Below are 16,169 nucleotides of genomic sequence, written 5' to 3'. Positions count from 1 at the left end.
TGTAACAAATGTTTTAAAAAAGCGATGTGGGAAAAAAACCCCATTTAACACAAGGAAAAAAGTGAGATTGATAAATGACCCTTGTTGTGTTTGTTTAGTTTTTTGGTAATATTGTTTATTTTATTTTTTTTGTTTGTTAATAGATGGTTTTTTATTTGGTACACATGTCCCTCTAATTAGCAATTGGTCTTGTTATTAATAAATTTGTTAGTGTTTTTTGTCCTAGTTCTAGGACAGGCAGTGACTGGAGTCATTTAGCGCCTAAACAAAAATTAGCGGCTAATCACAAATCAGGAATTCAGTTCAGTATTGTGAAAACCAGTCTATGCAAATGATGAATTTTGGCGCAAGTAGGGTCTATTTTAAAGTGACTTTGCACTGTCCTATGTTCATTTGGCACAATGGAAAGGCGCAAAATAGCACTTCTACCACAACTGCGCCAAACCAAACATAGACAAAAAGAAAGAATGTAGTAAGGTACCTGTAAGATGTCTCCGGGACCTGCAATGCATTGACATGCATATTGTCACATCTCTCTTTTCCTTCCTCTTGATCACGGGCATTACATGACTGTTTACACTCATTGATAGTAAATTTGGTTTCGGGATCATTTTTTCCATGACCCGCTTGACCATGTGTATCACTTGAGCTTCCAGGTTTGGGTCTTTTCTCCATAATAATACATGCAACATAAGTGTTGCTTTCATTGTTCTTAAAATCATCGTATGTTTTTGATAAAATTCCTGAAGGTGGTTGGGTGCCTAAAATAGAGATGTCAGGACCTAATTATTATACAAGAGAATTACACCCAATATCCCTGGTGATAACTCAGGGAACACTGCAGAAAACTTGACAATGGCAAACTGAAAGGCGATTGGCAAAATAAAAGATACCTGCGCCCCATAGTGTCCACACTGGTAACACTTGTGAAAGCATGTTGCAAAATTGTCTTAAATCACTTTGACAACACATTGTAAAGGGTGGACACATACTGTAAATACTCAAATATAAGCTGAGATTCTCAACACAATTTTTGCGCTGAAAACTCCCCACTCGGTTTATACTCGGGTATATAAAAACAAAAACCAAAATCTGAGTACTCATCATTCCGACGCCCCAGGCAGCTCCTCGTCTATCTTCATGTGCCAGTGCCTGACATAACAGTTGTGCACAGCCGGGCCGTGCACACAGACCTGTCACTGACCTGGAGCTGGCACACATGAAGAAAGAAGAGTAGCTGCCTTTGCCATCGGAATGGTGAGTATTCAGTTTATTTTTTTATGAGCTGTCCATACTGGGGTCTGGCAGGCTATATACTACATGTGGCTGGCTATATACTTCACAGAGCTGGCTGGCAGGCTATATACTACATGGGGCTAGCTATATACTACACAGGGCTGGCTGGCAGGCTATATACTACAGGGGGTTGGCTATATACTGCAGAGGGCTGGCTATATACTATGGGGGGCTGGATATATACTACTGGGGGCTGGCTATATACAACTGGGGGGCTGGCTGGTTATATACTACAGGGGGCTTGCTGGCTATATACTACTGGGGGCTGGCTATACACTACTGGGGGCTGGCTATACACTACTGGAGTCAGGCTGGCTATACACTACTGGGGGCTGGCTGGCTATATACTACTGAGGGCTTGCTGGCAAAATACTACAGGGCGCTGCCTGGCTATATACTACTGGGGGCTGGCAGGCTATATACTACAGGGGTTAGCAGGCTATATACTAGAGGGGCTGGCTGGATATATACTACAGGGAGATGGCTGACTATATACTACTGCAGGCTTGCTGGCTATATACTACAGGGGGCTGCCTGGCTATAGACTAGTGGGGGCTGGCAGGCTATATACTACAGATCGCTGCCTGGCTATATACTAGTGGGGGCTTGCTGGCTATATACTGGGGATGCTATGATAAATGCATTTCCCACCTTAGGATTATACTCAAGTCAATAGGTTTTCCCAGTCTTTGGTGGTAAAATTATGTCACTTATTCTTGGGTCGGCTTATAATCGAGTATGTACAGAATGTATCAAATAACTTCCAATATTAGATAATAGATAATAAAGTATCTATTATCAGTATTCACTGTCAATAGCGAGCACTTTGATAACAGAATCAATTGATGAAAACCAACCATTCTCATTATTCCTAATTTTACTCTATAGGTAGGATCTATACACAATAGCTCGAATCATGGGGAATATGGAAAGGGTAAGTCTTTAATAGTACACATAGCAGCTCATACCATTCTCCGCTGTGGTTATTATGACAGCATAAGCCTTTATGGTTTCATTAAATATATTAAACTGTGAGAAAGTAATGTCCATGGAACAACTGGAAATACGAGGCCGCATGTCGTTGGGTTGACTTGATTTTCCTATGAAAGATCATAAGACGAGACATGATTATTACACGCTTCTAGCAAATAACAATGTGATGTTTAAATTGTATTATTCTTTTATAGTGTATTTAAAATTCCTCCTAAAACATTCGTGTCTGATCGCTGCTGATCTCTTGCAAGTGGTGGCTTACTACTAAATAAACACTTTTCACATATAAACTGAACAATCAAAATTTTAATTTTTTTTTCACATTTTGGCATCTTTTTCGTTGACAACATACTGATCCTATCAATATTACACATTGGGCCTCATTTACTAAGGGTGCACAGACTGCACAAACGTCGGATATTCCGTTGATTACCATTTTGCGCCGCATCTAAAAGGGGAGTGTGGCGCATGCGATCGAATTTTCGGGGCAGGCAGTCGGCAGTCTGACGGATTCGGACAACGCGCGGGATTTAACATTTAAATTCCAATACCAAGCACTTACATGCACCGGGAAGAAGAAGGTGAACTCCGGCGGACCTCAGCGGGGAAGCAACACATGCAGGATATCGGGTGCACGATCTTGGTGAATCGCGCCAGACTTCATCTAAGCCGGACCGTCCAGATTAGGGTTTGCGACATTGATATTCGCTGCTTCATTGATACCATCGCTGATCTGATATTTATTAAAATTTTACATCTGTAGATGCTTTGGATCAAAAAGCACAAAGATTCTAATATATTCCGTACTTTCTTATTACAGTATTTGTTGACGATTTCCCCTTATATTGGGTGTATTCACACATTTTACATAATTTACATAGCAACAACAAAATAACAAAAAAACCCACAAAATAACAAAAAAAAACCCACAAAAACTATTACTTGTCACAGTCCAAGTGCCTGACGAATTCCCATATCTTATATTATATGACTTATCCACACCGGCCATATTTACCAAGGCATACCACTCTCAAACCTTGAGTTACATAATAATAAATTTATTCAATACTTTATTTACACAATATGGCAATCAAAATTTAAAAACATCTTTCAAAACCACAGAAACAACACAAAATAGGTGGTGGTCAGATCATAGTACAGATATATATACATAGATACATAGATCATAGTCGGATTCGTAAAACCTCAGAATTCCCCCCCCAAAAAAGGTGTCGCATGATCAGCACCCGGAAGCAGAAGGTGAACTCAGCGCATGGACCTTAGTGAATCCCGGCAGACCCGAATCAACGTCGGAGAACGTGCTGCTGGATCGCGACTGGACCGGGTAAGTAAATGTGCCCCAATATCTTTGCCCAAAGTGGCCCAAAATGCCTACCGACGAGTCATAAGTCCCCAGACCGCCACCACAGCACCCCGGTGTACGTTTCGCCGTTGCTTCCTCAAGGGGTGCTGTGGTGGTGGTCTGGGGACTTATGACTTGTTGCACTTTGGGCAAAGATATTGTCTGTGCATTTCTTCTAATCCCCTATTGTATTTACCTTGATGCCCCACTGTGGGATATATCTGTACTATGATCTGACCACCACCTATTTTGTGTTGTTTCTGTGGTTTTAAAATATGTTTTTAAATTTTGATTGCCATATTGTGTAAATAAAGTATTGTGTAATAAGGTTTGAGAGTGGTATGCTTTGGTCCTATATACTATTTTTTGTATTTATTCTTTAGTTAGTATAAGGATTATAATTAGAGATGAGCGAGCACTAAAATGCTCGGGTACTCGTTATTCGAGACGAACTTTTCCCGATGCTCGAGTGCTCGTCTCGAATAACGAGCCCCATTGAAGTCAATGGGAGACTCGAGCATTTTTCAAGGGGACCAAGGCTCTGCACAGGGAAGCTTGGCCAAACACCTGGGAACCTCAGAAAAGGATGGAAACACCACGGAAATGGACAGGAAACAGCAGGGGCAGCATGCATGGATGCCTCTGAGGCTGCTTAATCGCACCATTATGCCAAAATTATGGGCAACAGCATGGCCATGACAGAGTGACCGAATGAGGCTAGATAGCATCTAAAACATGCAATAATTGACCCTGACACTATAGGGGACGGCATGCAGAGGCAGCGGCAGCAGCGGCAGTCTAGAGAGTGTCATGGCAACATACCCTAAATGGACTCAGGCTTCAAACCAATGGGTGGCAGAGAGGAACCAAAGCAGGTGAGCAAGAAGAGCTGAAATGATTTCCTATGTGAAGAAAAGGTTGACGGTATATTTAGTCGATAACACAGCATGGTGGCGACATAGTGACCAAGTTCCATAACGTATCTGGTGAAACACCCGAAAAATGAGCCTGACACAGCTCTTTTGATAAGGGGACGACATGTGGAGGCAGCCATGGAGACGACTTCCATAATTAAGAGCGACAGTATGGGGCATCCATATTGCGCTGCTATGATTGCAACTTCAGGTCTCCAGCATGGCGGCGACAGATGGGCCGAGTTCCACTATGTATCTGGTAAAACACCTGAAAATTCTGCCTGACACAGCTCGTTTGAAAGGGGATGATGTGCTGCATATCCTCTCGTGCTCCAGCGTCTGGGGTATAGAGAGTTGAAATGAGACATTGGTGGACGCTGTGGAGGATCGTGGAGGCAAAATGGACAGGAAACAGCAGGGGCAGCATGCATGGATGCCTCTGAGGCTGCCTAATCTTGGGATGGAGCTGGCGGTCCACTGCCAGGCGAGCTTTCGCCTGTCCAAGCTCCTGTCTCTCAGCTCCTCCCCACCCAGAAGCGTTTACTTTGAAAAAATTATAATTTTCAAAGCAGGCCGGGTCGTTTGAATATTTCACCTAGGAATAATGGAATAGCATAGTGGTTCTATTTTTAATTGTTTTTACGGAAATGGTTCCATGATTAAGAGCGACAGTATGGGGCATCCATATTGCGCTGCTATGATTGCAACTTCAGGCCTCCAGCATGGCGGCGACAGATGGGCCGCGTTCCACTATGTATCTGGTGAAACACCTGAAAATTCTGCCTGACACAGCTCGTTTGATAAGGGGACGATGTATGGAGGCAGGGAACTAGTAGTAGATTAAAGGTGCTGCAGTTAAAACTATGTTCGTTGGATCTTGGGATGGAGCTGGCGCTCTGCTGCCAGGCGAGCTTTCGTCTATCCAAGCCCCTGTCTCTCGGGTACTCCCCAAACAGCACTTCTAAGAACCTTTTGAATAAGATCAAGTGTAGTAGCGTTCTTATAAGTTTGGGTTATGGCAGGTGAGGGGAATGTAAACAGATGCGCAAGAAGCGCTGAAATAATATCGGTAAATGATAAAAGTTTGCCAGTATATTTTGTGGATTACACAGCAGGGTGGCGACAAAGTTAACAAGTTTGATGTGGAATCCATGAAAACAACCCAAAATTCTGACTGACACAGCTCGTTTGATAAGGGGACCATGTATGGAGGCAGTGAACTAGTAGTAGATTAAAGGTACTGCAGTTAAAACTATGTTAGTTGGATCTTGAGATGGAGCTGGCGCTCCGCTGCCAGGCGAGCTTTCGCCAATCCAAGCCCCTGTCTCTAGGCTACTCCCCAAACAACACTTCTAAGAACCTTTTGTATAAGATCAAGTGTAGTAGCGTTCTTATAAGTTTGGGATATGGCGGGTGAGGGGAATGTAAACAGATGCGCAAGAAGCGCTGAAATAATATCGGTAAATGATAAAAGTTTGCCAGTATATTTTGTGGATTACACAGCAGGGTGGCGACAAAGTTAACAAGTTTCATGTGGAATCCATGAAAACAACCCAAAATTCTGCCTGACACAGTTCGTTTGATAAGGAGACCATGTATGGAGGCAGCTATATGGACGACTTTTGGAGGCAGCTATGGCGATGACGTGTGGAGGTAGCAATGGAGACAACATGTGGAGCCAGCTAAAAAGACGACATGTGGAGGCTGCTATGGAGACAATTTAATTTGGATAGTGCCTGTATGTGGCAGTCCAAAAAAGTTTTCAAACCAGAGGAGCAGGTAGGTGGTCCTCCAGAAAAATTAAATAAATTGAGTGCCTGTATGTGGCAGTCCAAAAAAGTTTTTAAACCAGAGGAGCAGGTAGGTGGTCCTCCAGAAAAATTAAATAGATTGAGTGCCTGTATGTGGCACTCCCAAAAATTGCTTAAAACAGAGGACCGGTATAGCTAGCTAAAGCCAGTTGGCCCTGGCAAAAAATAGCCAGCTTCCTCTGCTTTAGTGTACAAAGAGGAGGAGAAGGAGGACAATGAGGAGGAGGAGTGCATACATTATTCAGGTTGAGCTTCTTTCACCTGGTGGAGAATGAAAATCCGGAGAAATCCAGGCTTTATTCATCTTGATAAGCGTCAGCCTGTCAGCGCTGTCAGTCGACAGGCGTGTACGCTTATTGGTGATGATGCCACCAGCTGCACTGAAAACCCGCTCGGACAACACGCTAGTGGCAGGGCAGGCAAGAACCTCCAAGGCGTACAGCGCCAGTTCGTGCCACATGTCCATCTTTGAAACCCAGTAATTGTAGGGAGCTGTGTGATCATTTAGGACGATGGTATGGTCAGCTACGTACTCCCTCACCATCTTTCTGTAAAGATCAGCCCTACTCTGCCGAGACTGGGGACAGGGGACAGTGTCTTGCTGGGGTGACATAAAACTTGCAAAGGCCTTGTAAAGCATACCCCTGCCAGTGCTGGACAAGCTGCCTGCTCGCCTACTCTCCCTCGCTACTTGTCCCGCAGAAGTACGCCCTCTGCCGCTAGCGCTGTCAGAAGGGAAATACTGTTTCAGCTTGTGCACCAGGGCCTGCTGGTATTCATGCATTCTCACACTCCTTTCCTCTCCAGGGAAGAGAGTGGAAAGATTTTGCTTGTACCGTGGGTCCAGGAGAGTGAATACCCAGTAATCGGTGCTGGAATAAATTCTTTGAACGCGAGGGTCACGGGATAGGCAGCCTAGCATGAAATCTGCCATATGCGCCAGAGTCCCAACCCGCAAGAATTCACTCCCCTCACTGGCCTGACTGCCCATTTCCTCCTCCTCCAACTCCTCTTCTTCTGCCCATACACGCTGAACAGTGAAGGACTGAACAATGGTCCCCTCTTGTGTCTCGCCAACATTCTCCTCCTCTTCCTCCTCATCCTCCTCCACCTCCTCCGATATGCGCTGAGAAACAGACCTAAGGGTGCTTTGGCTATCAACAAGGGAATCTTCTTCCCCTGTTTCTTGTGACGAGCGCAAAGCTTCCGACTTCATGCTGACCAGAGAGTTTTTCAACAGGCCAAGCAGCGGGATGGTGAGGCTGATGATGGCGGCATCGCCACTGACCATCTGTGTTGACTCCTCAAAGTTACTCAGCCTCCCTGTAGGGGAATTAACCAGAGTCCAACGCAATGTAACTGAGTATGAAACTGAAGTCACACAAATCAATAACAGACTTAAAAATTACGGTATTCTAATTGGATGTTCAAGGACATTGTTGTATGTGCAAGGACACTGATACCTGCTGATCGGACTTGACAATTGCGATCATGTGATTCGGTCATTTGACTAACACGGAAGTTTAACTTCGATACCATAGAAACCGTTATTGTGTTTTACTATTGATTGATGTATCAAAAATTTAAATGTATACATCCAACCTGTACTATTGATGCTTACCTATGTTTCTTTTAATACTTACACAGTTTTTACTGCACGTATAGTAATGATAGTTCACCTAGGGTTATTATGTCAGTATGAGGGGTGGAGCTATTAACTCAAGCGTGTATTTATCATGCCTATCCACGCTCTCGCCCCATACTGAAAACAATCAGTACAAAAGCACACGTCCTATGCTTGAAATGCGTTGCTCTGGATAGTAAATTACCTCTCTTAGGTATAACAAAATAGAATGGGTTAACAAAAAATATTTTATATGCATCTCTCTTTCTTTGTCGCTGACTGTCACTGTCTCTGACTACCACTGTCTCTTACTGTCTTTGACTGTCACAGTCTCAGTCTCTTACTGTCACCATCTCTATCTCTGTCTCTGACAATCACTGTCACTGTCTCTGACTGTCACTGTCGCCAACTGTCACTCTCTCCGACTGTCATTCTCTCTGGCTGTCACTGTCTCTGACTGTCAAAGTCACAGAGAGCGGCTGTGCAAAATGTGGTGATTGTAAACGCGGCAGTGCAGATCATTTAGTGGCCATGCACACACATACATATACACACAGATACATACATATATACACACACATACATTCATACACACACAAATACATACATACATAGGCAGCAGAGCTCCCTTTAAAGAAATGTCCACAGCAGATGTAATTAAATGTCCAAAGCAAATGCCCCTTTAATAAAATGTCCACAGCAGAGCTCCCCTTTACATAAATGTCTACGGCAGAGCTCCCCTTTACATAAATGTCTACGGCAGTGTTAGGATCAGTGGATCCTCTGGACCACCGCGGGAGATGTAACTAGCCAACACCCGGAACCGGAGCCTAGCGGAACCTGGTTTTCACCAGAGCCCGCCGCAAAGCGGGTTGGACTTGCTGCGGCAGGATACCACTAGGTCGTTCCCAGGTGTGACTAGCCCACGGTGGCAGCCGAGGTCGAGGTACCTTAGCGGATGACAACTCGTAGTCGGGTCCAGGCACAGGGTCAGGGCAGGCGGCAGAGATGCAACTTCAGGTTCAAGTCCGGGGTCAGCAACAGGAGGTCCAGGCAGGAGGGAACGGAAACACAGGCACACAGCAACAGGGAGGAACACAGGTAACACGGCAACACAGGACTCAGGAACGGGAACACACAGGAATACACAGGAACGCAGGAATACATGAATACGCAGGAACACAGCAATACTCGCTAGGAAGCTTTCTCTAAGGCTAAGAGGCACAAAGATCCGGCAGGGAATGATGGGAAACAAAGGGTTATATACAAAACAGGAAATGACCAATACTAATCACCTCTGCGCTGGCCCTTTAAATCTTGAGACAGTGCCGCGCGCGCGCCCTAGGGAGCAGGGCCGCGCGCAAGACCTCGTCCGGGCGGGAGCGGGAGCCAGGAGAGGTGAGTGCACCGGAGTGGGGCAGCGGAGGGAGGCACGGGTGCACCCGCGATCCGCGATATGGATCGCGGGGGTGCCCGCAACGGAGGCACGGGTGCACCCGCGATCCGTGGTATGGATCGCGGGGGTGCCTGTGACAGTACCCCCCCCCCCCCTTCGGCCTCCCCCTCTTCTTCTTGGTCCCAAGAAACCTCTGGAGGAGAGTCCGATCAAAAATATTCTCTTCAGGCTCCCAGGATCTCTCCTCAGGCCCGAACCCCTTCCAATCTACAAGGAAGAACCGCTTACCCCTTACGAACTTCATGTCCAGAACCTCCTTGACTTCATATACATTTGGAGAATCAGCCTCAGGAGCCGGAGGAGGGGATTGCTGGGTGAAGCGGTTCAAGACGACTGGCTTCAGGAGGGATACATGAAAGGAGTTCGGGATGCGCATAGATGGAGGAAGGCGGAGCTTGTATGCCACTTGATTAATGCGCTTGATTACCTCAAAGGGGCCAAGGAAGCGGGGCCCAAGTTTATAGCTGGGTATCTTAAGCCGGACGTATCTGGAGGATAGCCATACTTTGTCACCAGGAGAGAAGACAGAAGGAGCTCGAAGTCTTTTATCAGCCTGGCTCTTGGTACGGTCTGAAGCTCGTAGAAGGGACTGGCGGGTCTGGTCCCAAACAGCCTTGAGGTCCTGCACCAGATCCTCCACCGCAGGGACAACAGAGGGAGTAGACAGCGGGAGAGGTGGGCGAGGAATACGTCCATAGACCACGAAGAACGGAGCCGAACCAGTAGATCCCGAGTCCAGAGAATTGTAAGAGAACTCAGCCCAAGGTAGAAGGTCAGTCCAATTGTCTTGACGGGCTGAGACGAAGTGGCGCAAGTAGCAGCCCAAAGTCTGGTTCACCCTCTCTACTTGACCATTCAACTGAGGGTGGTAAGCAGAAGAAAAGTCAAGGATGACCTGCAGTTGGTTACATAAAGAACGCCAGAATTTAGAGACAAACTGGACTCCTTGATCGGACACAATGTGAAGCGGAAGGCCATGCAGACGGAAGATATGTTTGAAGAACAAACTGGCAAGCTGTGGTGAAGACGGAAGACCTGGAAGGGGAACAAAATGGGACATTTTGGAAAACCGGTCCGTCACCACCCAGATGACAGTATTGCCCGAGGAGACAGGCAGATCAGTAACAAAGTCCATTGCCACGTGAGACCACGGGCGACTGGGTATCGGCAACGGGAGTAACAGTCCAGCCGGTTTGAGACGAGAGGCTTTATTGCGGGCACAGGAGGAGCAGGATCCCACAAACTCCCGAACATCTTTGACCAGGTCTGGCCACCAGTAATAGCGGGAGATGAGGGCCAAGGAGCGTTGCACCCCAGGGTGCCCAGCCAGACGAGAAGAATGTCCCCAAGACAGAATCCTCTTCCTGAGAGCAGGTCTAACATACGTCTTGCCAGGAGGCAGCTGCCGAAGGTCCACCGGAGCTGCAACAAGAAGCCGATCAGGAGAAATTATGTGCCGAGGAACTGGTTCATCTCCAACAACATCTGACGAACGGGACAGAGCATCAGCCTTGACATTCTTGTCTGCCGGACGAAAATGGATCAGCAAGTCAAAGCGGGAGAAGAACAAAGACCACCGGGCTTGCCTGGGATTCAGGCGCTGGGCTGTCTGGAGGTACAGAAGATTCTTGTGGTCAGTGTACACACAAACAGGATGGAGAGCTCCCTCTAGAAGATACCGCCATTCTTCAAGACCAAGTTTGATGGCTAATAGTTCTCTGTCTCCAATGGAATAATTTCTCTCAGCTGGGGAAAAAGTCTTGGAAAAGAAACCGCAAGTCAAAGTTCGGCCCTTGGGCCCTTTCTGAGTGAGCACCGCTCCAGCTCCTATGGAGGATGCGTCCACCTCCAGAAGAAAGGGTTTGTCCGTATCTGGCCTAGAGAGTACGGGAGCCGAGGAGAAAGCAGACTTTAACTTGGAGAAGGCCATTTCAGCAGCTGGAGACCAGGCACGTGGATTGGCACCCTTCTTGGTGAGCGCCACGATGGGAGACACCAGAGTGGAGAAATGGGGAATAAACTAACGGTAATAGTTCGCAAACCCCAGGAACCTCTGTATGGCTCGGAGACCCTCTGGACGTGGCCACTGAAGAACTGCAGACAGCTTCGCGGGGTCCATCTTGAGGCCTCTGTTGGAAATTATGTAACCGAGGAAGGGAAGGCAGTGCTGGTGAAACAGGCATTTTTCTAACTTGGCATAGAGGTGATTGGCACGAAGTCGACCTAGAACTTGTCGTACGTGTGCCTGGTGGGACTCAAGGTCTGGAGAGTACACCAAGATGTCATCGAGGTAGACCACGACACAAGTATAAAGAAGGTCCCGAAAAATGTCGTTCACAAACTCCTGAAAAACAGCAGGGGCATTACACAGTCCAAAGGGCATCACTAGATACTCAAAGTGCCCGTCACGGGTGTTAAACGCCGTCTTCCACTCATCACCTTTGCGGATCCGGATGAGATTATAAGCACCACGGAGGTCCAGCTTGGAGAACACCTTGGAACCACGTAGGCGATCAAAGAGTTCTGTAATCAACGGCAGGGGGTAACGTTTTTTTACCGTGATCTTATTCAGCCCACGATAGTCTATACAGGGACGTAGGGAGCCGTCCTTCTTGGTAACGAAGATGAAACCTGCGCCAGCCGGAGAGGAGGACTTGCGTATAAAACCCCTCTGCAGATTCTCCTTGATGTAGTCGGACATGGCTAGAGACTCAGGTACAGAAAGAGGATAGACACCACCTCTGGGAGGAGTGGCGCCAGGAAGAAGATCCACAGGGCAATCATAGGGACGATGTGGTGGTAGAATCTCCGCCTGCTTCTTGGAGAAAACATCCGAAAAATCCCGATAACAAGCTGGCAGACCCTCCAGAGACTTGGGAGCCAAAGTCGAAGTCCTCACAGGTAGCGGACGGGGAATCTGCATACAACGTGAAGCACAGTTCGGTCCCCAACGGAGGATATGCCCGGAGGACCAGTCCAGTACAGGGGCATGAAGCTGCAACCAGGGGAGACCCAGCAGTAGAGCAGGCGTGCTCTGGGGCAGCAAAAAAAAAAAAGTATCTCTTGATGTAGGGCACCAACTTGCAGAAGCAGGGGCTCCGTGCGAAACCAGATGGGTACGGAGAGAATCTGTCCATTGACCGAGGCAATAGACAATGGCTTCTCGAGACGAACCACCGGGAAGTGATTTCGAGAGACCAAGGCTGCATCCACGAAGTTCGCTGTAGAGCCCGAGTCCAGGAAGGCAGTAACCTGGATCTGGGTACCGGTGCCAACGCTGAGGAGCACGGGAAGAGTCAGACGTGGAGAAGCTGTACTTACACCTAGGGACGCTTCTCCCAAGAAGCCTAGGTGCTGGCGTTTCCCGGACGTTGAGGACGGACAGGACAGGAACCGATGAAATGCTCTGGGCTGGCACAGTACAGACAGAGGTTCTCCTGTCGGCGTCTTGAACGCTCTTGTAGAGTGAGCCGGGTTCGGTCAACCTGCATGGGTTCCTCAGCAGAAGATTCAGACGGGCCCTCTAGCGGCCTTTGGAAGACTGGCGCCAGGCGAGGAATGCGTCTAACATGACCTTGGGGATACTCGGAGCGTAGTTCCTCAGCTCGCTCCTTAAACCGAACATCAATTCGAGTGGCCAAGGTGATGAGGTCACTCAGAGTAGATGGAAGATCCCGAGCTGCCAGTGCGTCCTTGACCTGCGCAGAGAGCCCTTTCTTAAATGTAGCGATGAGGGCTGCATCGTTCCACACAAGTTCAGAAGCCAGGGTGCGGAATTGAACTGCGTACTCTCCCACCGATGAGTTGCCCTGACGCAAGTTCAACAATGCAGACTCCGCAGAGGAGGCTCGTGCTGGTTCCTCGAAGACAGACCGGAACTCTGACAGAAACGCAGTGAGGCTAGACACAACCGGGTCATCTCTGTCCCAAAGCGGAGTAGCCCAGGCCAGGGCTTTCCCGGAAAGAAGGCTGAGGACAAATGCCACCTTGGACCGCTCTGTGGCAAATTGCGACGGCATGAGTTCTATGTGCAAGGAGCACTGGGTTATGAAGCCCCTGCACATCTTTGGATCTCCATCATACTTGCCGGGCAAAGAGAGGCGTAGCCTGGGTTCAGCAGCAGGAAGATAAGCCTGGGTAGCAGGGGTCGCAGCGGCTGCTTCAGGAGACTGTTGCTGATGTTGGGTAGCCAGTAGTTGTTGGAGCATGGCGGTGACTTGCTCTAGCTGATTCCGCTGTGCTGCAATCTGCCGGGACTGGTGGATCACGATGGTGGCGAGATCAGGCTGACTGGGAGAAGGAGCCTCGGCGGAATCCATGGCCGGATCTTACTGTTAGGATCAGTGGATCCTCTGGACCACCGCGGGAGATGTAACTAGCCAACACCCGGAACCGGAGCCTAGCGGAACCTGGTTTTCACCAGAGCCCGCCGCAAAGCGGGTTGGACTTGCTGCGGCAGGATACCACTAGGTCGTTCCCAGGTGTGACTAGCCCACGGTGGCAGCCGAGGTCGAGGTACCTTAGCGGATGACAACTCGTAGTCGGGTCCAGGCACAGGGTCAGGGCAGGCGGCAGAGATGCAACGTCAGGTTCAAGTCCGGGGTCAGCAACAGGAGGTCCAGGCAGGAGGGAACGGGAACACAGGCACACAGCAACAGGGAGGAACACAGGTAACACGGCAACACAGGACACAGGAACGGGAACACACAGGAATACACAGGAACGCAGGAATACAGGAATACGCAGGAACACAGCAATACTCGCTAGGAAGCTTTCTCTAAGGCTAAGAGGCACAAAGATCCGGCAGGGAATGATGGGAAACAAAGGGTTATATACAAAACAGGAAATGACCAATACTAATCACCTGTGCGCTGGCCCTTTAAATCTTGAGACAGTGCCGCGTGCGCGCCCTAGGGAGCGGGGCCGCGCGCGAGACCTCGTCCGGACGGGAGCAGGAGCCAGGAGAGGTGAGTGCACCGGAGTGGGGCAGCGGAGGGAGGCACGGGTGCACCCGCAATCCGCGATATGGATCGCGGGGGTGCCCGTGACAGGCAGAGCTCCCCTTTACATAAATGTCTACAGCAGAGCTCCCCTTTACATAAATGTCTACAGCAGAGCTCCCCTTTACATAAATTCTACAGCAAGGCATTCAACAATGTCAGCTGTTCGTGGTTGAACTTAGTTCTCCATTTTTAGTTTGGACCATTTTTTGCTGTTATCCTCCTGAAGATCCAGTTCTCCTTCCAACTTGCTATTACTCCTGACCATAAATCTTTGCTGCTAGATGTGTTCTGTAGTCTAGCCCTCGACTTAACTCGACGCCTACTTACCCTCACTTTGACTCCCCTTTGCTTGCCCTGAGCTATACCTTCAAAAAATTCCAGATTCAGTGGGACAATCCCGGATTTTAGGGATATCCTATTGGGCCAGACAGATGGAGGAATGTCCCGGAATGGACTCTATCCGTGTCCCCTTCCACCACTGTGCCCCTCTGTCTCTGTGTTGGGCTGGGGCCAGCAGCTTGCCACCATTATCCGTGCTTTGTTCCCCGCAAAGCTGTAGCATTTTTTAGATAGTTGTCGTCTTCCTTGTTATCAAAATGTCAAGACGCCCAAAGATAAACGATTCATAAATATACAAAGATTTGTTTTCTGTTACTTTTACAATGATTAACCCTGTGGGGAAATTCCTGTTCATCATTTACTGTATAAAGAAGAGCAGGACTGACGAGATTCTGAAAGTTCAAGTTAGTTATTATCTTAACATCTGTCACGCTATCACCAAAAATGTGCAAGATTAAGGTCTGCACCAGGGATTTCTGCTGTCTGAGACTGAAAGTCATGTGGTGCCCCACTATATATATATAGGGTCGGCTGAAGGTTTAATTAGGCCCCTGGGTGACAGAGCCTTAATGGGCCCCTTTTCACAATCCCGGCACAGCCACACTGTCCCTCCATAGGTCACATTGTTTCCCCATAAGCCACACTACCCCCCAATATGCTAAACTGTCCATCCATAAGCCACACCGTCCCCCCATAAGCCACATTGTTGTCTCCCAACAAGCCACACTATCGTCAGCCGATAAGCTACAATGTTCCCCCATGAGCCATACTGCCCCCCTCGCAACCACACTGTCCTTCCATAAGCCACACTGTCCCCAAATAAGCCACACTGTCCCCACATAAGCCACACTGTCCCCCCGTAGTCACACTGCCCACCATAAGTCACATTGTTTCCCCATAAGCCACACTGTCCCCCCATAGTCACACTGCCCCCCATAAGCCACACTGTCCCCACATAAGCCACACTGTCCCCCCGTAGTCACACTGCCCACCATAAGTCACATTTTTCCCCAGAGGGGAGGGGGAAAAAGTGTGGCTTATGGGGAAACAAACCTCAATTTTCCTCGCTCCCTGAAGCAGCACCAGCAGCCACCTTCTTTCTTCGAACATTTGTTCCATCTATATGTATACTTTACATATACAGAGTAGAAGAGTTACTACTATTATATACAGTACAATCATGTCCCATTTTAGGAGTAGTGCTATATTCTTTATGTGTGTATGTCTCCATCCTTACTCCATCATGTCCCACAGCAGTTCTTTCTATGTGCACATTGCAGGAGGAAGAACAGAAACTAATAAAAGCAGCACACGTTACAAAAGCTATAAAATATAGAAGACCTTAATAATCAAACTTTGTTCATGTCCTA

At 48.0% G+C, this 16,169-nt stretch overlaps 2 protein-coding genes across 2 annotated transcripts in view; both read right to left on the bottom strand.

The window, feature by feature from the left end:
- The window catches only part of LOC140070278 (receptor-type tyrosine-protein phosphatase eta-like), a 114,431-nt gene that overhangs the window by 36,116 nt on the left and 62,146 nt on the right, over nt 1-16,169 (bottom strand). The window lies entirely within an intron of this gene.
- The window catches only part of LOC140071338 (receptor-type tyrosine-protein phosphatase eta-like), a 37,281-nt gene that overhangs the window by 13,328 nt on the left and 7,784 nt on the right, over nt 1-16,169 (bottom strand). Inside the window, exons 3-4 of the mRNA XM_072118973.1 lie at nt 2,265-2,396; nt 482-761 (exon numbers count right to left, since the gene is read on the bottom strand). Of these exons, the coding sequence (XP_071975074.1) occupies nt 482-761; nt 2,265-2,396 (412 nt within the window). The remainder of the gene's footprint in view (nt 1-481; nt 762-2,264; nt 2,397-16,169) is intronic.

The sequence above is a fragment of the Engystomops pustulosus genome, chromosome 7 (assembly GCF_040894005.1).
Source record: "Engystomops pustulosus chromosome 7, aEngPut4.maternal, whole genome shotgun sequence".
NCBI classification, from domain to species: Eukaryota; Metazoa; Chordata; class Amphibia; order Anura; family Leptodactylidae; genus Engystomops; species Engystomops pustulosus.
Note: the sequence above shows the minus strand (reverse complement) of the source record. Positions and strands in the feature narration are given on the sequence as shown.